General features: G+C 31.0%; 4 protein-coding genes across 4 annotated transcripts; 1 reads left to right on the top strand and 3 right to left on the bottom strand.

Moving 5' to 3' along the window:
* Nucleotides 1-12: 12 nt before the first annotated feature.
* On the bottom strand, nt 13-2,287 carry mRpL38 (mitochondrial ribosomal protein L38). The gene is made up of 4 exons (XM_085203742.1): nt 1,964-2,287; nt 1,168-1,733; nt 404-565; nt 13-324 (listed from the first exon to the last, which is right to left on the bottom strand). Exons 1-4 carry the CDS (start codon nt 2,140-2,142, stop codon nt 50-52), a joined length of 1,182 nt encoding a protein of 393 aa, XP_085059868.1. The 5' UTR covers nt 2,143-2,287; the 3' UTR covers nt 13-49.
* Nucleotides 2,288-3,239: 952 nt separating this feature from the next.
* Nucleotides 3,240-7,814, top strand: LOC146528786 (lysine-specific demethylase 5-like). Its single transcript, XM_085203731.1, has one exon. It carries the CDS (start codon nt 3,877-3,879, stop codon nt 6,298-6,300), a length of 2,424 nt encoding a protein of 807 aa, XP_085059857.1. The 5' UTR covers nt 3,240-3,876; the 3' UTR covers nt 6,301-7,814.
* A 183-nt stretch (nt 7,815-7,997) lies between these two features.
* LOC146528787 (synaptic vesicle 2-related protein) lies at nt 7,998-18,159 on the bottom strand. The gene is made up of 13 exons (XM_085203732.1): nt 17,811-18,159; nt 17,522-17,681; nt 17,213-17,309; nt 16,354-16,478; nt 15,729-15,792; nt 14,813-14,938; nt 14,075-14,146; nt 13,436-13,575; nt 12,597-12,751; nt 12,108-12,216; nt 11,589-11,673; nt 11,014-11,103; nt 7,998-10,503 (listed from the first exon to the last, which is right to left on the bottom strand). Exons 1-13 carry the CDS (start codon nt 17,929-17,931, stop codon nt 10,366-10,368), a joined length of 1,482 nt encoding a protein of 493 aa, XP_085059858.1. The 5' UTR covers nt 17,932-18,159; the 3' UTR covers nt 7,998-10,365.
* Nucleotides 18,160-20,762: 2,603 nt separating this feature from the next.
* Nucleotides 20,763-24,066, bottom strand: LOC146528788 (uncharacterized). Its single transcript, XM_085203870.1, has 3 exons — nt 23,963-24,066; nt 22,954-23,752; nt 20,763-22,642 (listed from the first exon to the last, which is right to left on the bottom strand). Exons 1-3 carry the CDS (start codon nt 23,986-23,988, stop codon nt 22,544-22,546), a joined length of 924 nt encoding a protein of 307 aa, XP_085059996.1. The 5' UTR covers nt 23,989-24,066; the 3' UTR covers nt 20,763-22,543.
* Between the last annotated feature and the right edge of the window lie 1,355 nt (nt 24,067-25,421).

A 25,421-nucleotide genomic window follows, 5' to 3' on the forward strand; every position in this document is an offset into this window, starting at 1 on the left:
ATAAAACAAACATTACAATATCTAAATATATTTATTCACTAAATTATCTTTACACATCATTAACTCTTCCCCAACGAAGCCTTATTTTTTTCTCATGTAATTTCAACCAAGATGGCATTTCTTTAGGCAGGTATTGAGCATTCGGATATTTTAATGGTGGTGGTGGAGTTTTGAATGGATTTTCAGTTTTAAGTTTCCGCAACAAATATTCTTTATTAATTTGTTTGGGATCTCTGTATTTGTCCATGTATAGATTAAAGGGTTTCCGGCGTGGAAACCTCTCTTGAGGTCTGATATATGGTTCTGGGAAGTCATATTCATATACTGAAAAAAAAAAATTAAGAAGTGAATTTATTGACGAAAAAATATATATTTTATATACTATCAATTAACCAATATTTACCTGGCTCCTTTTGATTTAGTTTTGAATGAAAGAAATCAGTTACAGTCAAGTCCCAATCTGACTGGTAGAAAGCTAGACCTATAGGAGTTATATTATCTTGATATTTCTTATACCATTCCCGTGTATGGAATGTTCTATCCTGCAATGGTGATGAGCTTGTAACTAGAAATAAAAGGAAATAATACTTTATTATAGAAAAGTAAATAGTCATTTTTTAGTCATGTTTATCCCGCACTGTATTGCTCAGTAGCAGGAGAACATAGTGTTAAGACACTCCATTTCACAATTTCCGCCTCACTTTCAAATCTTTCATATTGAGTGACAGAATTAAATGTCCCCTGAGTGTGTATCAAACCAATAACTATTGAGTGAATAGTTGTTGGTTTGATACCCACTCAGGGGTGAATGTTATGAATGATCTTCACATTGTACAATCAGACTTTGATCATGTTTCAGTCTTTAGTCATCAATAATCAACTTAGTAGCATTGGTCTTGTATTTAAAATTTTAGTAAAAGTAAAAGAAAAAGAAAGTAAAATATTACAATCAATTCAAATTGCATTCAATATTATAATTATAGTAAATATGAAAAATAATATTTTTAATAAAAATATATATTAATGTATTGTTCTATTATTAGAGTTTAAAACAATCATAATTGTTTATTTGCATAATCTTACAAAGACAGAATATATATTTTTTGTAAATATGTTCATCTGGTTCTTATACTATGATATATTGTATATAAATATGTATTTTATTACCTTTAGACAAGTCATATGACAGTTGTCCATCTTGCTTATAAAGAACAAAGGCATATCTGTGGTAACCTGTCCCTTTTAAAGGAAAAGGCTGCAAGTACTCAGCTAAAACATCTCCTTTTTCAATGCAATTTCCTGGTATGTTAGCTACTAGCCAGTGTATATACTCCTTATCATTATCACTTAAATGACCATCAAGATTAGTTAAAGCAAGAGTCCATAAAGAATTTCCATCACACTCATAATTGATAATAGGAGCATCTTTAGCTTCTTTTGGCTTAATAACATTCCCATAGTAAACAGGTAAACAATTGCCATTATTTAAATCATAGAATATTTCCAAATTTAAGTGAGGTAAAAAAAATCCTTCCCCATACAAATGTTCAAATATACCATAATGATCAGCTATTTGTTTTTTATGTAATGGTCCTAGAGTTTCTAACCAGTCTTTCTTTGATTGTTCCATATTGATTTCTAGCTGGCCTTTCCGTGCTAATTGCTCTAAACTTTTGTTATTCTTTAACTTTTTTGATTGTTCCAAACGTTCATCTCTTGATGGCAATACTTTTCTAAATTTAAATAAAAACAAACATTTTTATTAAAATTTAATTAATAATACTTAAACTTAGAAGTACATAATTGTGTAGCAATTATATTGACAATTTTAAAGTATTATTAGGGAAATTTATTATATCCACATCCACGAATTTTTTATATATATTTTTTATTGATTATGGTAAATAAGGGAGATGGACACAATTAAATCAATTTCAAAAAATATATATAAAAAAATACGTACTTTTCTGGAAGAAATCCTATATCAATTCTTGTAGTGTGTAATTCGTCTTTATAATTCAATTCATCTAATCTTTCTTTTATAGTTCGACAGTAAATAGGAGGTTTCCCTCTCATCTTATGACCTAACCGTATTTGTTGATATTGTGTATTAACTCGCCAAAAGCAGCGAAACGTATTCATTGTTTAATTTGTGTATTTCTTAATGTAACAATGATTTAAAAAAAGCTTTAAAATAACTAAAATGAGTATTTAATACGACAAAGGGGTTATATGAAAAATAATGTGAAAAATTTACTATATATTTAATAAGTCACTGTCAGTGTGACAATACAATATTGTCTATTGACGATATATTACTTTCTAACTTAATTTCACACAAACAAGTAAAGAAAAATACAGCAATGATATTTTAGAAAATCTAAAATATAGTATATTTAATTTATTTCAGATATAAATATACAAAATAAGTTTCACTTTGATGACAACAATTTCGTGTGCTAAAAGACTATCGATATATTTAAATAAACTACTGATAGATATCGAAATGTATCGATTGAATCAAAACATCGATGCACCTTTATAATCGACACCCCTAAAACATAATAAAATAGACAAACATATTTTTTATTCAAACAGATAACATAATATCGATATAAATGTAAAAAGAAACAAAATCAGCTTTGGCGTTATTGTACGGTAGGGTATTAAATAAAAATATAGATTTAGGAAAAAATATAAGTAGAATTCAAACATACTACACATCCTATACTACATAACATCAACTACAGTATATGATAAATAGAATCTATATTTATAATTTGATAATAAGTAATATTAATAATCATCATCATCATCACCATCAGCCTGTCGTCGTCCATTGCTGGACATAGGCCTCTCCAATGGCACTCCAAATATTGATAATAAAATTTACTAATATTTAAATGTGGTATTTTTTTTTTCAATAAATGTCACGTTAAGACAAATATTTATTCTACTACTTTCAGATGTATATTTTATAGAATTATAAAAGAATTTAACAACTCAGGTTACATAATATCTGCGGTTATATCAACGACCTGTATTATTTTAAATTATTTACATTTTTATAATCCAAGACCTGGAAGCGTGCCAACAAAATATTTACTATAATTATAAATTTCACGCCTTAGACGATGTCATCAATTTGTCAAAAATCTAAAAAAAAAAATTATTAAATTTATCAAGTAATATATTCATTACATATTATATTACACAAACTATAAACTGAATTGCATAATTTCACTATAATTGATTAGTAATACCAACTTAAATGAAGGAAGTTTTGATTTTCGTAAAATTGAATTCAACCAATCACTTCCTTAGACGACTACGTATTCGTGTAGCAAAATGGTAGCAATAGGAAAATCTATGCGTGCGAGGGTGAGGTCAGACCGCCCGAGACCGAGAGGCGAGACCCGAGTGTAAAGTGTAGACCTAGCTAGACTTGTGTAAAATAAAATGTTGTATTGTGGAGTTGTGGTGCGTGCGACAGCCGACGATGCGACCGCCGCTGCTCGCTAATCGGCTCGCTATCACCGATCAGTTCGCAGTTGCATTCGCTGTGTTTAGTGTATTGTGATCATTTAATTGTAATTACAAAGTTTTTATGACTTCATTCATATCTGTTTTACTTCAATGAAAAATAATATACATTTTTGAAACGACTAAATGAAAGCAGCGTGTGACAAAATGGTACATTTGCAACTATTAAATGTAAATACGGCAGTCCAGTGTATAGTTCCCCGATCTTTACAATATTAGGAGCCATTTACACATGGCGAGAGGTCACGTAGGCATTAGTGATTTTTGAAACGTGAATATTAAAATTGCTTACGATTTTCTTCTGTTTTTGTTATTAATGTAGTGATCGTAAACATGGATAGCAAAATTATCCAAAAAAGTGCAATGCAGAAGAGTGCAGAATTTACTTTCACTCCACCACCCGAGGCACCCGTATTTGAACCTACGCTTGAAGAATTTACAGATCCTTTAGGATATATTGCCAAAATACGTCCAGTCGCAGAAAAAACTGGAATTTGTAAAATAAAGCCCCCTGCACGTTGGCAGCCACCTTTTTCTTTAGATGTTGACAAATTAAAATTTGTACCACGGATACAAAAAGTAAATGAGTTGGAAGCCATTACTCGATTAAAACTTTTGTTTCTTGAAAAAATATTGAAATTTTGGGACTTACAAGGATCGCCTTTGAAAATACCCATGATTGAAAATAAAACTTTAGATCTTTATTGCTTAAAGTTTTGGGTAGATGAGGAAGGCGGATTTGAAAATTGTAATACGCCTAAAAAATGGCGTAAAGTCGCAAATGCAATGGGCTATAGCCAAAGTGCACTTACTATGAATTTTCTTCGAAATAATTATGAAAAGATTCTTCTTCCATATGAAATATTTGAGAAAAGTAAAGCAGACATCTTAAAAGCAGTAAAAAAGGTGGAAATCCAAGCTGATCACAAAGAAGAGGATGACAGTGGAAAGCAAATATTTAAAGAAATATGTATAGAAGATATAAAAGAAGAAAAACCTCATCTCAACATTAAAAAAGCTAAAACTGGTTCAGATATCAAACCAAGTATTGAATATTCAAGAAGCAAAGCTGATTGTGAAAAACTAAAACGGAGCAGAGAACTGAGGAGGCTTGCTTGTTATGGTCCTGGACCAAAAATGCCTGGACTAAATGATGAAGAATTTGATATAACTAAATCTAGAAAGAGACCTAGGTATGATTTGGATCCATTAGCTGTATATATCTGTGCTATCTGCCAGAAAGATCACAGAGATGATTTACTTCTAATATGTAATGGTTGTTCTGATACATATCATACATTTTGTCTCAAGCCTCCATTAAGTGTTGTACCTGATGGTGATTGGCGTTGCCCTTGCTGCATTGCTGAGGAGGTGCATAAACCAGCAGAAGCATTTGGTTTTGCTCAGGCTGAAAGAGAGTACACATTACAACAATTTGGAGAAATGGCTGACAAATTTAAGTGTGATTACTTTGGCATGTCTGGCCATTTAGTGCCAACTAATATAGCAGAAAAAGAATTTTGGAGGATAATATCTTCTGTAGAAGAAGATGTTACTGTTGAGTATGGTGCAGATTTACATTCCATGGACCATGGGTCAGGTTTTCCGACAAAATCTTCTCTTAACTTATACCCTAGTGATCAAGAGTATGTTGATTCAGGTTGGAATTTAAATAACTTGCCAGTATTGGATGGCTCTGTCTTAAGATTTATTAATGCAGACATATCAGGTATGACTGTGCCATGGATGTATGTAGGCATGTGTTTTTCAGCATTTTGTTGGCATAATGAAGATCACTGGAGCTATTCTATAAACTATTTGCATTGGGGTGAAGCAAAAACTTGGTATGGAGTACCAGGAAGTGGGGCAGAACTTTTAGAAAATGCAATGAAAGCTGCAGCACCGGATCTCTTCAAATCTCAACCTGATTTATTACATCAGTTAGTTACAATAATGAATCCCAATATACTTATGGCAGCTGGAGTGCCCATATATAGAACAGATCAACATGCTGGGGAATTTGTGGTCACATTTCCCAGAGCATATCATGCAGGTTTTAATCAAGGATACAATTTTGCTGAAGCTGTCAATTTTGCACCTCCTGATTGGCTCAAAATTGGTAGAGATTGCATTTTACATTATAAAAACTTAAAACGATTTTGTGTATTTTCTCATGATGAATTAATATGTAAAATGGCTTTGGAAGGAGACAGGTTAGATTTAGAAACTGCTTTAGAAACCCAAAAAGAACTAGTTCATGCAACCGAAGAAGAAGGAAGAATGAGGGCTTTAATTGCAAAAAATGGCCTCAAAAATGTAAACAGGACTGCTTTTGAATTGCTTGGAGATGATGAAAGACTGTGCGAAGTATGCAAGACAACTTGCTTTTTATCAGCGGTCTCATGTGATGAATGTAAGCATATGGCGTGCTTACAGCATGCCATTTCGTCTGAATTTTGTTCATGTGCACTGGAAAAGAAAACTCTGTTCTATCGATATGACATGGATGAATTACACATCATGTTACAAACAATTGATTTCAGAGTAAACAGTTTTGATAAATGGATGACGGAAACTAAAAATATACTTTTACCAACTGCTCCAGATATCGGGAGATTACAAAAGTTAAAAATATTAGTAGATGAGGCTGAAGAATTGAAAATACCAAAATGTACATTATTATCACAGCTTAAGGCAGAATTTACTAAAGCCTCAGATAATGTAGAGCCAATTGTTATTGAGTTAGATGACGATTGAAGAGTAATTCAATTAAAAAATATGTGTATGACTGGATGTTAGTACAAATTTATTGATTGTTTTTATTTTATTAGACTCTTATAGAAATATAAAAGGTTAAACTTGCATTTTGGCAGCTATATACAATATTGACTTTGTAGTTTGGTAACAGTTTCTTAAATGAATAATGACTGTAAAGCAGAATAAGATAGGTGATCATTTTTTAAGCAAAAATATTAACAATAATATATGGCTGCTGTAATGCACATTAATTATTTTATAGTAGATGTATGATTGATTCTAGATATTAAGGTACATCACAATATTGTGTCATCACAAAATATGGCAGCCCTAGTGTAGTGATCACAATTATATACATTACTTATTAACATTTTTGTTTTTGTTTTTGATATTAACAAGAATTCATTATTACTATAATTATTGCTAAAATCTTTAACCTTCTATATTTCCATGATGGTTGACATGTTTCCTTTGGAGGTAATTATAAAGATCCCACCGTTTTAGTTATATTTCATTGTATTAAGCAAGTATTAACTCTCCCGTTTTAGTGGTTAAAAATCTATTGAGAACGCTTTACATATTTGATCTCAAAAAGTACTGAAGTACTAAATTTAATGATGACTTCTTGTGGAATATGCTTTATTCATGTTACTTATAAAATTAGTCTAATATGTGTTTACTGCACACATAGCTGTCATATATAAAATTCAACTGAAAAAATTCTAATCAAAATATAATTCAGAAAGTATTACAATATTTTTCTAAATGCTTAACCATACACCTAAACATTACATTTGAAATATAATATTAATAACTGCATTAAAGGGCTTTCTATCAGAGCAGGTCATCTCACTTAGCACTTTAGTATACATAGGCTAGTTTATATATTTCGAAGCTAGGAATAATTAACAGTACCTTAAGTTTATGATGATTGGAGGCTATGAGATGTATATATTGTGGGAATATATATTTTTGACTAATACTTAGTTAGCCAGTATTCCTATTTATTGTAAAAAAAATACGATAGGCACGTATTTGTGTTATTAAAAATCAATTTGAGTAGGTATTTAATGTTTATGCCATAGTATTATTTGACTGAGTAAATAAATGTTTCAGTTTAATGTGTAGTATATTTTTAATTACGATACTTATAGTAAATACATATAATATACAATTAATGTCCACCAGTGAATTTAATTTTCATGTGATTTTTGTTTTTTATATTGCAACCATTACTATGTTATACTTAAATATTTATATTATGAATATAATAAGAATATTTTGATTGAAAGAGCGGCATTTTCGTTGACTTTGTGTCTATAGATTTAAATAATGTGACTACCAAAAGATATAAAGAAATTAAGAGCGTTGCTTTAGCACTTTTAGGCATTTACCCATATTTCTTAGAGCGACGTTTGTGTTCATGATTTGTATTTGTAATGTATGTGTTGGATGACACAGTTACTTTCCAAAAGAGTGTATTTAAACTCTTAATAAATAATTTTAGATTGTGATGTTCTATTTTATTTCACAACCTTGATAACTTCATTTAATATACATTTTTTTTATTTAGGGGAGGCATAGGGAATTGCGTGTTAAGTAGCGACTAGCGGAATTCAACGCCGCGCCATGCCTTATACCAGAGCGAGTTATACAAATATAATATTATTTGAAAAAAAAAGTGGAAATAAAACATCTTTATGAAAGCTGTGCATTTTATTATAAAGTGTAAAGATAAAATTTCTTATAAGTATTATTAATTAAGTACAAGATGTATAATAAATTATATTTGGTTTTAAAATTGTTACACAATTTTATTTAAATTAAGAATAACACGATTCCTATATTACGAAAAATACTATATTTCGTGATATTTTTATAGAACACATTTAAGATTCAACACATTTAAGATTCAATGTTCAAATAAAAAAATACGCTGGTCACTCTGACCTAGCTTTAGATGGCTGCGCAATTGATTTTAGGAATTTTTCTTACCTTTGATCCTTACGTAGCTAAATGATACATTTTAAGTATAACTAAATAAATCCAATACAAAAAAACTATTAGGACCATTAAGTAGTTCCTGAGATTAATGCTTTCTGCTTATAGTATTAATTAGGTATAGCAAATATAATACCTATATATTATAAAAAATAAGAGCAGAATTTTAAAAATTGGACGGATACAATCACAATTTTAAAATATTTCTTAAATATACTTTTGATGTATTAATTACTAAAAATATCTGTTGATATCATACAACAAACAAATAACATTTAACATTACAAATTAAGAGTAAGATTTTATAATGTCATTAATAAAACTGTTTCTTTTTCAGGATATTGTAACAGGATTTAATTAATTTTCCTCTGGTTATTTCTAAAAAAAAACTAGAAATAAATTATATTACTTCTAGATTAAAAAAGCTACAAATTCGTCAATAAAGTTATTAAAACATTATCATTAGCTTTACATTTTAGCTATTAATACTGATAACATGATACTGGTAGAGTATTAAAGAAAATATAATTATAAGATATAAAAAATGGATTTATAAAAAATACATAGATGGGAAGAAATGAAAAGGTGGTAACCGGAACTTTTGTGAAAAAATTTTTTTTTGCACTATTAAAGTCTGCATTTGGATAACTTCATCAATCTCAAATTCTTACCAATTTAATAAGTAATCTAGTGTTTTTTATTTATTTGCAGTTGTAGCCTATTTGGTTTATATGGTTTGCGTATATTTAAACTTATCAATTACTTATTTTTAATTCTAGATATGATTATATATAAAAAAAGAAGTTGTATTTACAGGCTTCTTGTTGCATGTACCTATAATATGCTAAGAATGAAATACACTGAAGGGTGTATCTATCATTTCTACTTCAAAAACAATATAATAAATAATAGATTTTTAGACATTTTTTACGATTATTGTCAAAAAATCGTTAATTTATTATTTAAACGACGAAAATTAAGATTTATGTCTATTCTATCATAAAGTCTTTGAAAATTAAAAACAGTTATACTCTTGCTAATTACGATCTGGTAGTTTTAAGTTGTAAGAGACATATAATATTTTTTGTGCGTTACAATTGTGACATTAAATAAATAAAAAATAACATAACACTAAATTTAAATAAATAACAGTTATTTGAATAAATAATAGTAAAATTAAGTAACTTTTAGAGACACATGGTAGTTATTAGAGATAGCTGCAATGTCTAAGAAGTGGAGTATCATAACTCTACTGACTGTCGGTTCATCGTTATAAACAGAGGAAGATAAAAAAACACTACACATGTTTTAGGCTAATAAAGTATAAATTGTAAATATCATCATATTCCATTGTTATCACAATAATTTAAAAAAACAAGTAATTAAACAAGCCTTACTATTTTTAAATGCATGATAACTTAATAAAAGTAAATAAATATATGAATAAAATTAAGATTATTCTAAAGAGATTACGTCACAGCAGTCTTTATAGATTCGATTGTGTTAAAAATACTAAAACAAAAGTTTTTCTAATAAATAAAAGATATTTAAGTTATATGGACTAACAGATAATTATATATAGACTTTATAATTTTAAATAATTAGAAAATTATAAAATATAACAAGATGGAAAAATCGACTAATTCGTGTACAAATCTATGTACGTTAGTTCTTATGGACCAAATTGGATTTTACATAATACTAGTTACTTTGTTTAAAAAAGAAAAAATGATTTTAAAACTTAAAGTTTTTTTAAATATTTCCCCATTAGTATACAAAAAAAGATAATATTAAAAATTTATTAGTGGCGGATTTAAAATACGAAGTGATAATAGTAGAACTAAGCTCTTACTAATAAATAGGTAAGAACAAAAAACCTTTAATCTTGAAAATGTATGGATATCCGCCACTGAATATAGACATGACTTAATGGCCAGAGCGCTTAGACGATGTCCAAGAGTTGCAGGTTCGAGTCCCGTTTCATTAAAATATAACAGTACACATTTCTTAAAAACTATAAAAAATCATCCATATACTTCATTGATCATATTATAAAAAAGTTATTTATCCAGTGGCCGAAATAGTTTCTTTCATTTCCCTTCCTTTAGTTTCAATGGGGAGGGCGAGGCACGCCGCCGCAGCTACCAGCGCTGACAATGAATACACAGCAGTTGCTGTCATTATGGAATTCTTTAACAGCACCTATAAATAACATTATATATATTATATATAAAAAGAAAAATATTTTTTTGAGGCCGTCGTAGCGGAGTGGTACAAGGGTGTGACGCGTAAATGCGACGGTTGGTCCGATAATAACGATTTGGGGGAATAAATTATTTAATATTGTCATTTCCTTGATCTAGTAAAAAGGCAAGGCGCAGTGTTGAGTTCCGTCACACAACACCTCAAGGCTAGTTTATTTCCACGAGTGGGAATCAAGCCAACAACCCTCACATTTACAGTCTCACGTTTGTACCCCTGCATCATGACCTTCAATATGAATAGCAAAAAGAACTTAATGGCTCTGCACATTTGAGAAATATTGTGCTGTCAGTCGGAACACAAAGCCTTTTTGCCTAAACAGAGCGGGGAAAGGAAGATAATTTAAATATGATCATCCCCTTAAATGGGTGTCGAACCTACAATCATCTCATTTACAGTCAGATGCTGTCTTTAAATAGGATTTATGTTTTTATTTGTATAAAATGTTACCTGCGCCACGTATGGAGTGATCATGGCGCCAAGTCTCGCAACTCCACTGCAGGCGCCAACAGCTGTGGACCTTAGTGCAGTTGGATATACCTAAAAAATTTTTGAATATAAAATAATTTAGAGAGTTACATATTCTATTTTTGATACTTGATTCTTTATTTATTCCATCAAACACAAAAAATATATAAGTAAATAAAAAATATGATTTATTTCGTTTTTCAGTTACTAATGTGAAAAATTAAAATAAAAAACAAATAAAACAAAAGAAGACAAAAAAAAGACCTCAACCGATTTAAATACAGTTTCCACTATTGTGTTTTGGGAAACTTCTATCTACATTTAGTGTTATTTTCATTTAAATAGATTCATGAATAAAAAAGCTATGTCGATATGAAATATTGTATGCAATAATATTGCTACAAAATGTTTTATTGAATCGGTTAAAACTTTAGCTTTCAATGTATAGATATTGTCTTTAAAATGATAATATTATTAGATCATCAAAATAGTTCAAATGAGAAAATAAATAACTGGTAGAACAAGCTGGCGAAGAAACTGGTTTACTTGTAACTTACTTCAGGTGTGTATACATAAGCTGCTTGGAACAGTCCTGCGATGATACCGCGAGCCAGGAATAGAATGCAAGTGAGGAATGTGCGGCTGCAATTAAATATTTTAATAAATTGAAAGATTTTAATTAAAATAAATTCTTTGTAAAAGTTTTTTCTTATCAAATATATTAGTAATTTCAACCTTAAATTGGTAGAACAAATATCTTTTTCTTTTTAATTTTGAATAATAAGACAGCCCATTAATTGTTTATATTATTACGTGATTAATTATTTATTGAATGATCAAAACATAAGCTTTGTACGTCTTTCTGTAAATATTATAAGAAGTTCGTTACAGTTACGAAATTTAACAATTTACAGCTTAATGCGTACTGAGAAAGTCTAAAATAACAATAAATAAATATAATAGGTACAAATTTACTCCTGTATTATACAATTTTATTGAAAATTATATACAATAATAATAAAATAAGTTTTAAATTTTTCATTTATATTTAGTATAAATATACATTTTATACTTACTTTGTGTTGTAAACCAAAGCGCAGACGCAAATCGCAAATATAACAAACTGCGATGCCATAGTCTTTTTTCGGCCAAACTTTTCTATTACAAATATCGTGGCGAAAATACCTGAAAGATGACATGACATGACTGGATTTTTTTAAACTAGGCTATTAGTTTTATTACCTCATCGTATATAGTATTTCAAGACACTACGTTTATTGCTTCTTACTTAAGTGCAAGCCTACGTTGCGATTACAGTTCTTGAATTAAAATGAAATGAGACCATCGTTGAGTTCCACCAATCAGCACGTAATGCCTCGAGAACTCGGGTGAAATTGGGGACCGAAAGGATTTTAATACTAGGTTTTCAGGTTCCCTCTGCCTACAATGATATATGCGGGACAGCGTGAAGCTAAAAAAATTCTTTACAGAAAAATATCAGTTCAAAACTAAAGTCAAGGCTCCCCCTGGAAAATATCTCTAGATTCAGCAATGTCTAATCTTACCAGGAAACTCAGCCAATGTAGTCCACAATAAGTCCATATAGTCCGTGGTCTGCAGCGGACGACAGTCGGCCGCGCACTCGCCGCCGCCCGCGCCCGTCTCGAACAGTTCCGTCGTCATCAGCACCAGGCCGTAGTAGCAAAACGCGCATGACATCCTGAAAATAGTACACCTATGTAATAAATAGAACTAATTACACTGTTTAGAATGATTCTTATTCCTAATTCTTATTTTATTGAATTTTTATTACAATACATGAAAAGAATATGAAATTATCGTTATTTTATTATAGTGAAGTTGATATATTAGCCCACATATATTCAGTATTCAGAGAGGACCTAGTGTTAAGACACTCCGCCCTCAGATTTATGGCCGAATTCGGAATTTTGTTTGTTAAGTGGCGGAGCTCCACATCACACTTACAGAGCAAGGAAATGGAAGTAGTTTATGCCCCACGAATACGATGGCATCATTTTATTTAACATTTCAAATAAGGTCTATCTCTCTATAGAGATCTTCTAATCTTAAAGTGAACTTACAGGCGTATAGGACATACAAATAAGTTTAGTTACAATAACACTTGTCATTTGTCACTCAGAAAACGTCACAGCAAAAAATAACATCAGCAAACACAAATAATAAATATATCTATTAACAATCGCTTTCGAAAAGGAAACGAGTTGGCCTCAAATCGACATTAGACAGTTAATTTCTTTGTTCTTAGTGTTATATCATTTCATCCAAATACGTATGCAAATAGTCTTGTACAATTATACCAAATAAATAAAAAAAAATAAAAAGTGATTGAAGAATCAAATACTACATACTATATACGACTTACCATATAACCCAAAGCAGAAGACTAGTCATCCTCAAATGCGGTATAAGCAAATGCTTCAAACGGCCGCGCTGCCCGATGCCGACAGAGTCGTCGCACACGAGGCGGCCCAACAGCATCGGACGACCGTTATCTTGAGCTATCTAACAAACATTTAAATAATATTTATATATACAGGTGTGTCTCGATCGCTGAATCAATAATCTAGGGAAATAAGGGAACTAAGTACCCATCTATTTAACGAAAAGTAGTTTACTAGATGTTTAATAATTTGTGAAAGATATTGTATTCTTGCCGAAAATTGGATTATAAAGCTTAAAAGTTGGGCCTTCACTCGGTGTTTATTCCCTTAATCTAGCTTTATAATAGGCTTATCATATCAAATAGTTGAGGCACACAGTCGTAGTGCAGGGGCACAAGCGTGTGACTGTAAACACGACAGGTGGTGGGTTCGATTCCCACTTGAGGAAATGAAATATTTTCATTTCTTCGCTCTGGTGTTTGGTGTTTTATCTTAGAGAGTAATAGTCTTAGATTTTCCCAGAGTTTTTAAATGTACGGAAAGTAAATCAAATAGTAATCTACACTAGATTGTACTTCACAAAATAAGAAATATAACTTAGCATTTAAATATATATTTACCTGTTCTAGTGTTGCCAAAGCTTTATCTGGCTGACCACTTGCGACGTGGTATCTAGCAGACTCTGGAAGCCACTAAAAATAATAAGGAATATTAAATTATTAATTGTTTCCAAATAAGCAGCAAGCATAAAATATATACATATAAAGTCAAATTGTATATCTATAGAGAAAGATTTTTTTATATGTATTTAAGTTTATCATAAGCTGGTATATTATGTCTTAGTTTCATATCATTTATTTATACTTAAGCAATATGTATAACAATCTTTAATGCAGAATATTGACCTGGGCCCCGCGGCTTCACCTCCATATTCAAATGGAAATAACTAAAGTCCTCTTTAGTTATTTCCATTTGAATATACACTCCTGTGTATATGTATGTATAATTTCAAAATTATATTTTTAATGTATATAATGTTTCTACTTACCACTTCTAATTTACCCATAGCAATACTGAAAAAATATTGACATTATTATGGCAGGATTTAAAGAGAATATGTATTTAAAAGATGACAGATATTTTATATATTAATTTTCGCTTCACAGTGTATTCAGTTGCAATGTAGGAAAAGAGCTTAGCGTTAAAAAAATTTCGATACTCAGTTTCCACCTAATTTCGAGACATTTCTTGTGCTTCTTACTAAACCAAGATATAAAAAGTCATTCCTTCCACTAAGTAGAAATCGGACACTGTCTCATTGCGCAATGACGGCCTGTCCATATAAATTTATGACTTACCGGACATATAAGAGCAAATATAAGCAAAGGTACAGTAGACAGAGCCAATAGCCAATGTACACCAAGAGTTGGCATTACAACCAACGCCAGTGCTACTTCTAAGCATGCGCCTAGCGCCCAGAAACACTGAAAATATAAGATTTTTTTAATTTTCACGCTATATGCCGCATAAAGCAGGGTAGGGCGAGGTCAAGGGCTAGTGCTAGGACCCAACATTCCCTACTTCCGGAAAATTTTCGCGGGAGTTAAACTCAGAAGTGTCGCCTTTACATAAAAACGTTCTGGCTGCTGTCAAACTCTTTATTAGAAACGAATAAAAAATATATGTTCCTTTTACAGTTTTATACCTTTTGTTAATAGTGATGAAATTTTAGCTTAGTCGGGATATCCGAGTCATAAAACTCTGCATATTCTCTGATCAAGATAGTTGTAGGCTCAAAACAAAGCGTCAAACAAATTTCATTCAAGTTGGTTTAGCTTATTTTCGATATAGACATATGCTATTAAATATGAGTGGGTCAACCGTAAGCGAGTGGCGAGTGGAATATATGTAAATTATAGCATCGCAGCTACACTTAATTAGAGTTTGTAATATTTAAGCTGAAGTAGACGAAAGTGAAAATTATCCTCATAATGTCATCCTCATGTCAACATCAACATCATCAACATCCTCATCAACATCAACATCCTCATGTCAAGTGAATCAATATATTTTTTTTAATTCGATTTTTTTTATAACTCTTATTAACAATTTTTATTTTTAAGATTTTTTAATTGATCACTTACACAAATGTAAATCGCAAACTGTATCTGACTATAAAAAACGATAAGTTTCTATGTTTGAGAGGAGAATAGAAAGTAACCAACATATTTTTAAAATATGTTATTTATGTTAAACATTTCTGTATATACTCACATCTAACAAGACAACACACTTAGCTCTCTGCTTTGTAGGTAGAAATTCTGCATACAATGTAACACTGTAATGGAAGTTATGAAAAGAATTTACATTTTTATTAGATTGTATGTATAAATTTAGTTTTAATGTTTTGCTATATCTTGCATATAGCAGGATAGGCGGAGAAACTCTAGTGTTAAAACACTCACTTTCCATCTAAATTTTGGAGTAATAGCATGTTAAGTGGCAGAACTCAACCGAAGCATGGTAACCAAAATAATTTATCTTGTTACTGATATATAGAAATAATTAATCAAATGCTATGCCAAATCACAACTATACAATATCTAACAATATGATTTTAGTTTCATGCTTCCGCATACATAGACCCCCCGTAGGGAATGAGGTGTTATAACACTAGGTTACCCCAACCTAGTGTTATAACACCTCATTCCCTACTTATCTCGCAATTTTCAGGGTATTTTGTGTTAAATGGCCTAACATGACAATCACATGCTTGTGCTACTGTGCCACTAAAACAGCCTCACTAAATGTTATAGTTCATATTTTATATTAATGACAATAAAGCATTTCAAATATTATATAAACATATCTATTTGAAAAATGTATGTGTCATACTTACGATTGTGGCACACATCCTATAGCAAATCCAACAAGCCCTCTCAAGAATAGTAGCCAGAGAAAATTGGGAGCTATAGCACTTAATAGGCCATAATAGAAAAGCAGTACTCCACACATACTGAGTGCCTGTAATAAATAAAAATGGTAATGGTAATAAACAAAAAAAACTTAAATAAAAACAAAGTAACACTCATCTCAGATCTCAGAGTTGAGTGGTTAAATATGACATACTTATATAGATAATGCCTGACCTGGGAAATACCAGTGTAAAAAACTTAGCAGGATAGTGTTATGTAAATACATATACATATAATTATATTTTTTAAACTTCACAGTAGGTAGAAAGCAGAAACAAACCAGTGTTAGGACATTCTGTTCACTACTATCTGTCTGAATTAGAGACACCAGAATGAGTTATTTTCAATTGCTTGTACTAGACCAAATGCATGTTGAGTTCTGCTGTTCAATATGGAGTCAAGTGAGAGGTCCCAATACTAGGCTATGTCTGCCTTACCTTGCAAAAATTCAGTGAGGTGTGTCTTAACACTAGGTTCCCTCTGCCTACCCTCCCATGTGCGGGATACAGGGTGAAGCTAATTTGATTTGATGATTTATTAATAATATACTCTTTTATTTTCCTCCATTCAATTTAATATATAATTAAGTTACAATTTATTATATATATTTCATTACAATTTTACTGCTAATTAATATTAATATTATTGTTAGCTAGTTTTAATCTTAAATAATATACTTCAATGTGGATCCCTTCTGGGTGTAGGCCTTGACCAATTTCTTCCACATTTTCCTATCTAGGAATATTACATAATAAAAGTAAAAAAATAAAAAATAGCACTTACAGTTTTTCTTCCATAACGATCACTTAAGTTACCCCAAAATGTTGAACTGAGCATCATACCCATAAATACAACTGTTGTAGTCAAAGCTTGTTGGTATCTATAAATTTAGAGTTTGTACATATTTAGATTATGTATCTATTAAGACAGTTATTATAAATGAAATAATAAATATTCATTTGTACCTAGTAAAATAAGGAATCCTGTTACTATGTAGATTAATTAATTTCATTTAAATGTGTTTTCCATAAAACATATAAATATTATTATAACAGTTAGTTTGAACAGTATAGTTGCTTAAATGTTACATACTTGCTAATATTCCATTCACAATGTAATGCAGGAGACAAAATGCTTAGTATAGTCATTTCCATTGAATCAGCCATCCAACAAAGTCCAGTATACAGAGACAATTTCACTTGAAACCATCCAAACCCTAAGGCATTGACAGCTTGTGTAACAGTAAATGTATCTGAAAATAAAAATTACTATAAACGATGTATACACCTGTGAAGATAAAAATTAATTATAACATCTTCAAATGTATATTTGTGTTAAATAAGTTTAACATATGAATTAATAAGGCAAATTTAATACAAACCGTCTGGAACTACCGAAACTGAAGCCATTTCAATTTCCTGCGGTGGAGGCATTGGTGATACTGATGGACGTACATCTCCCACATTTTCATCTAGATCTTGGTATCCTTTAGCCCTTCGCATGTTTAGATAAATCGTCGCAATTTATACTGACGTGGAATGTAATATTACAATAACGGGAATTTTTATTTACTGTTATTTACTTTTTGCTACGTTATAAAATTGTAAAATTACCATCTAATGTAAAAAAAATCAAGTATATATTACACATTATTATAAAAATAAAAATAAGAAATCAACATTACAAGTTCTATTTTGAATACTTTATTTATTGAATGTTGTGACATTTCCCATTTGACAGTATAGCAGTTTTTCATGGTACATTTACACGTTTGCCGAAACTCGGCAAGCCTCAACAAGCTCCAGATAGTCTCTCATGTTACGCTTACACGCTTGCCGGAGCTCAGCAAGCATCCACAGGTTTTCTAGGTTTCTTTGGCTACCCTGCTATGTGCGAAATATAGCGTCAAGCTATTCGTATAAAAATTTGTTATTGATTATTTTGCTTGAGTGATACTGAATGTGAACGTGTGAACACGTCGCAAGTGCTTCCTGCAAACTACCGTTGATGTATGTTATAAAACCGAAAACCAGACCGATTCGGCGACATGGTCTCCCAAGTCACGCCACAATACATTCACACTTAGCAAGCTTCGGTAAGCTTGTAAAGTAATAGCCCGTTTACACGTTTGTGAAAGTTTTCCGAGCTTCCACAAATTTAATACCAACATGTAAACACCCCGCTGAAGCTTGAAGCTTATGATGGCTTGCGAGAGCTTATCATTTCTTGTCTTGTTTTGTAATTTTTAAACACAGATCTTTTTTTTAATGTAAAAACACAAACAGCGTAAGGGACAGCACGCAAGCTTGGGGAACGCTCTTCATGCTGCGTCCAGTGAGAAAGCAAGCGATTGCATAAATTCTCGGGAAGTCCGTAGGATGGCATTTTTACAAGGAGAACCCCATCCCACACTCAATCGAAGTCTTTGATCATGTCCAAGCTAAACCCTCCCTTGATTTTGATAGCCGCAGCCCCGCGGTGGGTTATTCAAATTCATATACTTAATTTTATTCGAAATAAGAAGTTGCATGCTTCATTTTTTGAACGTCAAATAATTTACCACCATTCCACTAAAGATCGGGTGGTAAAAGAGTTCTACCTATTTACACTGATAAAATACTCGAGGCACATAACTAGGTATATAGATATAACCTTAAAAGTAATAAATACATGTCTAAAATATATCTTATTATTTCGCTACAAACAAATAGGTACTAAAAAATTCATTTAGCTTCTTATGACTTTCGACTAAAGTTAAAGAACGCCGGTACGACAGGACGTGGGCGTCTCGTCTTGTAAAAAGGCCTTTCTGTTAAAAGGTTAAAGGTTAAATATATTATTTTACTTTTAACATTGTGAATATCTACAGTAGGTATTGGAATTCCAAAGATAATATCAAATATTTTTGTTGTTTGTCGAAGCTTTTGTTAGCTAGTTTAGAAAAATATATGAAAGCCTATTTAGTTTTTTCACTAATATAAATGTGAATGTTTGTGAGGATGGATATTTTTTTCACTTTCAAGCAAAAACTGGCGATTTAAGATTTAAGACACGTAGAAGAAGACTTCTGAAATATAAGAAATAATAAAATGCCACCTTAGTTAAAGTTATATAAGAATTTTGATTGAATTTAAAAATAAATGAAATTTTAGGCCGTGAATTCAATTTCTAATCAGGAAAATAATTACATTTGAATTCAAAGGTTACTTTAACTTAATTGCTATATAATCCACCTGGGGCTTTAATTGTTTTGAAACAGAAAATTAATGAATAAAAAAATCAGCTTTACGCTAAATCCCGCATACATCTAGGCAGAGGGAATCTACTCTTGAGACATTCCGTTCCCCACTTTCCACCGACTATTACGAGGCATTGCATGTTGAGTGGTGAAACTCAACGCTCGGCTTTTGCCTTCATGCCAGAGCGAAGTAATGAAAAAAAAATTCATTCTCTCGAGTGGAGATCGAACCCATAACCGTCGCGTTACAGTTACACTCTTGTGCCCCTGCGCCACGACGGTCGCTTTATTATGTTATTCCTAGAAATAGACTAATAAATACTTATTTCGAAATAATACTTTTATTTCTCTAATTTCACTATTCTATTACACAGTGAGGCTCTTAATTTAAAAGTGCGCACACTTGACCCAATCGACTCTACTAAATTAATCTGTAACTTATCGACGTTGCACCCGTGTGAGGTCGAGGCCCGTCCGTTTGTCTTTTGTTCGTTTGTCCACTTGTCAGCTTAGCTAAACAATAAAAACCAGAGTAGCCTTGCAAGGGCTATAAAGTCAACGCAAACGAAGTTTAACAATAAATGAAATTAAATATAAAATATTTTTGGAATCGGTAAATATTTTTTCAAATGTATAAAGCTATAGCATAAGAATTATGCCTTTAGTAATTCGACAGACGCTGTCCAATTTGGCCTTTTCCATATTTATTTAAATATCTGACTAAAGATGACTCTTTAATTAGTCCTTTTTTATTAATCACTTACTTGGTGATTTTTTGTTTATATTTATATTGATTGAATCGTTTATTTTTTTTATTTGTTCTTCTTCGTTTGAAATGTTGAAGTGTCTGACTGTGATTTTAAAATAATTGTGTTTTTTAAATGCGTGTAGTTATTTACACGATATCAAAAATCAAGCAAAAGATTTTTAATCTTTATCTGTCTTTTTTTCCGAAAAAAACCTACCCACCTAGATAACAACTAAAGTCTAAAATTAAGTTAAATCCCAAAAGATTTAAATTACAATTTATTAAGTCTATAAAAGGTTACGCATACGAAGTTGCAGATGTCAACTAGTTCATAAATAAAACACTTCTTGTATTGAATATATTTTTATTTTTCTGCTTCGTGGAATACAATCAGATAATCATTTTGTAGTAATGTTAATTGTATCCACTGTTGGTTACATATACACGTTATAATTAATTTTAGTTCAACTAAAAAGTACACTAATACATTTTCTATAAAATATAATATACGGATAGTCGTGTATGTAAAGTGATATTTTGAGCCAAAAACACGCAAAAGACATCTAAACATTAGGCTTGTATAGATACATCATTTGCATAATTTTCATATTACTACTTATCTTAAGGCATAGGTACTCTATACCAGACAAAACTGTTACAAATAATTAATACAAATTAATTTTAATAGTCGAAACAAGAAGGGATTCATTTAAATTTACATTGTTTATTTCAATAACGTAGGCTAATAATACTTTACAGATCATTACAAACTTAAGATTAGGATTTGACGATTCCAATACTATTTTTACATATAAAAAGAAAACTAATTTGACATTATTATACACAGATATGTACTTTGGAAAGATAATTTTAATTAGTTTAGGATGAATGCGTTGAAAATATTATAGAAGCGGAAAAAGGTAATGGAAAAACACTTTAAAGAAGAGGATTATTTGCATTGAATAAGAGTACGGGCTGCGTGTGATTTGTATCACAAATTGTTATATAAATTATGTTTTATTAACAAAGGTCTCTTAGACCAACTGTCATACAAATATTAGTTAAGAAGCTGTAAAGCTAAAATATCACCTAATCCTCTGCGTTTCGAGAGAATCATTCATTCCTAAATACAGTTATAAAAGTATACTATACTTTCATTTTTGCTATGCAAAAAGATTAAAGGTAGTATCTGCTTAGACCGTAAAATAGAACTTAAAGAAAAATAATAGCACCTGAGAAAGATATATACTAATTAATAGAAGATAAGTACAAAATTTATACACAGATATTAAAAAGTATAGACATTTTTTAACATACAATTATTTTAAAAATAAACTTACTATGTATGTAGACATTGATCATCACTTTTCTTTTTAAGTACAGTCAAATATGTATACGCTTATTTTTCAAACAATTCTTTATTTTACACAAGGGGTTGTAGAGAAATGGACGCGATTATTTTATTTCAAATTAATGAATTATTTACATAAATAGTTGAGTGCAAAAACATTAAGTCTTAAGCTTGTCGATGAATCATACGAGTACTCGTATTATGTAAATAAAATAAATCAATTAATGTATTATTTTCTATCTAAGTCTTAGAAGGAAGATATCTAATATTTACAATTGCACGTTTATCCGCGCGACATAGTAGCTGCCAAATGAAGGGAACCTTTCTAAGATTCTTTTGAAAAAACTACCAATCTCATAATATTCAATAACAACTCTCCTCTATATTTTCATTATAGTCACATTTTGTACGTTCAATTACAATCTACTACTTTTATCAAAACTAGTAAAGAATCGAAAAAACTAGACATAATATGACATACACATTAAATCCATTTATATTTGAAACATGTCACCTGCAACTATATATTTAACCATTTTTAAAATATAAATAACGACTTTACCTAAATGAGAATTACGACGAGCAACAAGTCGATTTGTTTAAACCAGGAATTAATGTATGTATGTGATCAGAATGTTAAAAGTTAGAATAATATTTTTTTTTATATTTTGATTTCCTGTTTCTCATTAAGATTATCAGGTCGCGGTTGCCGTTTTATTTACTATACTAAAATAATACTCAGTCTCATATTAGTTGGCGAAAATCGGATGCGTCTGTTTAAGTTGCAATACGATGTTTTAGTCCTTGAAGCTCGACTACCAGATCAGAATCGGCGGCAACGTAACGTTTATCGATTCTTCGCTCCTTTAAAGCTTCCTGTAAACAAAAAAATAATCTTTAAATCTTCATATAAGTTTTCATTCATGCTATATTCTAACTGGGTTAGCCTGTAGATCATTTTAGTTATATTGGCCCCCCGCCCCCCTCATCCCGCCCTACTGCGATTGACCCGGCCTCAGAGCGCGTGTCACCCACCACCCCCCAACCCGGCCAAGTTATTTTTAGACTTTGGAGTTTCACGATCTATACTTTCATATATACGATCAAATTGATTCTATAAAGATAAATGATATTGAGTAATTAAGTTTGGCTTAATTAAATAATTAGTGAACTAAATTTAAACTTACTTTATTTTCATTTTTTAGTAATTGGGTAATAGTTCTGTAGAATGGGGAGCCCCTTTTATCTTGAACAGAGCTTAGATGACTTAAATGATTGTGAGTAATTTGAGCTGGTCGTGGCATTACCACTTCTTTTTGACCATCGTTTGTTTGCTCTGTGCTGGCTTCGGGAGCTGCTGTGGTCAAACTTCGCTTATTTCCATTCCAATTTATAAAAGAATCAGCATCTGCATCGTCATCCACATACTCATCATCATCATCATCATCATTGTCATCTTCAACTTTAGGAACAGTTTTTGGTACATGATAAAAAGGTTTGCCAGCTAAAGCTTTTAACTCTCTTACATCTTCATCTTCGTTTTCTTTTTCTTCGTAATCCATATTTGAAAAAGCAGCACGGGCGTTTTCACGACGCCTCTGTGCATCTTGAGCCATTTGAGTGAGAATTAAATTATCTAGAAAAGCGGCATTCACGTCATCTATATTATTAGACCTCCATCGGGGAGATGCCTCGCTTTCATACCAGGTCTCTTGACCGATAGGCAATGCAGCTAACCGTTCTTCTTGCCGTTTTGGTGCTTCATTTGCAAAATGACCATAGGGATCATAAAAATATGTGTAAGGAACTTGACCGTATACTTCAGGTACATTGAGGGCTGGAGCATCATAGTAGTACTGAACCTTAGGGGCATAGTAATAATCGTCTTCAGGATACTCTCGTGGTGCTTGAGCATAAACTGGCCATCCTTGCATGGGGTACGTTTTAACATCTGCTATTAAGTAGCAAAAAAATGCCACACACACCCTATAAAATACTTTATATTATTAAAAATGAAACTTTTAAATGTAATTATTAAACTATTGCAATAAAATTTTATTTTAAAAAATCAATTTAATAGATTTATGAAACAAAAATGTTTATTAATGTTAAATAAAAAAAAAATAATTTATAAGTTTGTCTAAAAATAAGTTAATATAACACATGTTAATTGAAATAAGTGACAAAAAATATTACCTGAGTCCTGAAATTGAATTACACATTTTACACTGAGATCCGTCGCTTAACAGGTTTAGGACACAACTATGACGACAGGGCGGGCCGCGGAGCTTTATAAGCTGGTCGCCCACGCGCCGCCCACGTTCTCAATGAACCACCCTGCGTGCACCCCGTGGGCTGAGGGTGGCCGGCCCGGTCTCCACTCCATGCCACTCAGTTATCGATCGAACCCACAGATTATTCATCTGGTTGTACAGTACTATTACTTTGCTTACGTCAATTTAAAATTTATTAATAAAATACTAACATTCATACAAAAGTAATTTTAAACCTTTCCTTGGACTCCTTGTTTCTAAATTAATATGTTTATTAGAAAAAGTGAAAAATAATTTTGAAATAATTTTGATACGATAATCATAATTCATCAATTGATTATGAATTAAGTTATACTATTTTATTTTCATATTTTTTGTTATAGTGAAATTAAGCTTCTATTTTTTAATATTAAAGATATTGTCATGTATTCATTAAATAAAATTACTATTTTCACATCAGAGAACAATTTATATGATAATTTTCGTATTAAACAAAGTATTTTTTTACATCCAAGGTGTATCAAGCACCCATCCATATGCGATATTTCAGAGAAGCGTATTTAAATTAAACTGAAAATAGCTATTTATGTAGAGTGCATCCTTTTCGACAACAGAGTGTATACTGTATAAGAAACGAGCTCGGCTTGTTCTATTCAAAGAAACTTGTTAAAGCTTCAAGCACACTCACGTTGCTTTGTGCTATCCAATAATAGTGTAAGGCATTAGAAATACAAATCCTTTAGTTTTTCATTTAAAAATTGAAATAATAAATGTAATTCTGTATCATATACTTTCAATTTGTAACTGTTTATTTATTACCGCTTGTCTTACGTGCACATGCTAAATTGTGGAAAATTTTATAACATTGTTCTTTTCAGAAAGTAAGCAAATGGCTTACGTAGTGGAAATTTTCACTGTAATGTAATACATACTAATTCCACAAGATCCTATTTAATTAAAGTTTGAACAGAATATAATATTCATGTTCATATTAAATTAATTACTATGAGACTAGATAATGTTTATCACGTTGTTAGTTTGCACAAAACATTATTAACAGATAAGCTATCACACTGCTTATCCGCCAGGTTCGTTACTGTTTTTCTAAATATCAAATTAGTTGAAAGGGGAAAAGAATAATATTTTCGAAAACAAAATATAAAATATTCAATTATATTAATAAATATGGAAAATAATGATTTCTTTGTTTCAGCTAATGAAAATAAGTAATGAATAAAATATTTCTTTGTCCCGAGTGGAGTTCAAATACACAACCATCGCGGTAACCGTCAGGCGCTGTACTATGTGATGACCTGTCCTGTTATTAATCCGACCCCGCCCTACGTACCATGTGGGATAAAGTTATATTCTAAATTTCAGCA

The sequence above is a fragment of the Heliconius melpomene genome, chromosome 19 (assembly GCF_056956725.1).
Source record: "Heliconius melpomene rosina isolate 202511_hmr_F chromosome 19, ASM5695672v1, whole genome shotgun sequence".
NCBI classification, from domain to species: Eukaryota; Metazoa; Arthropoda; class Insecta; order Lepidoptera; family Nymphalidae; genus Heliconius; species Heliconius melpomene.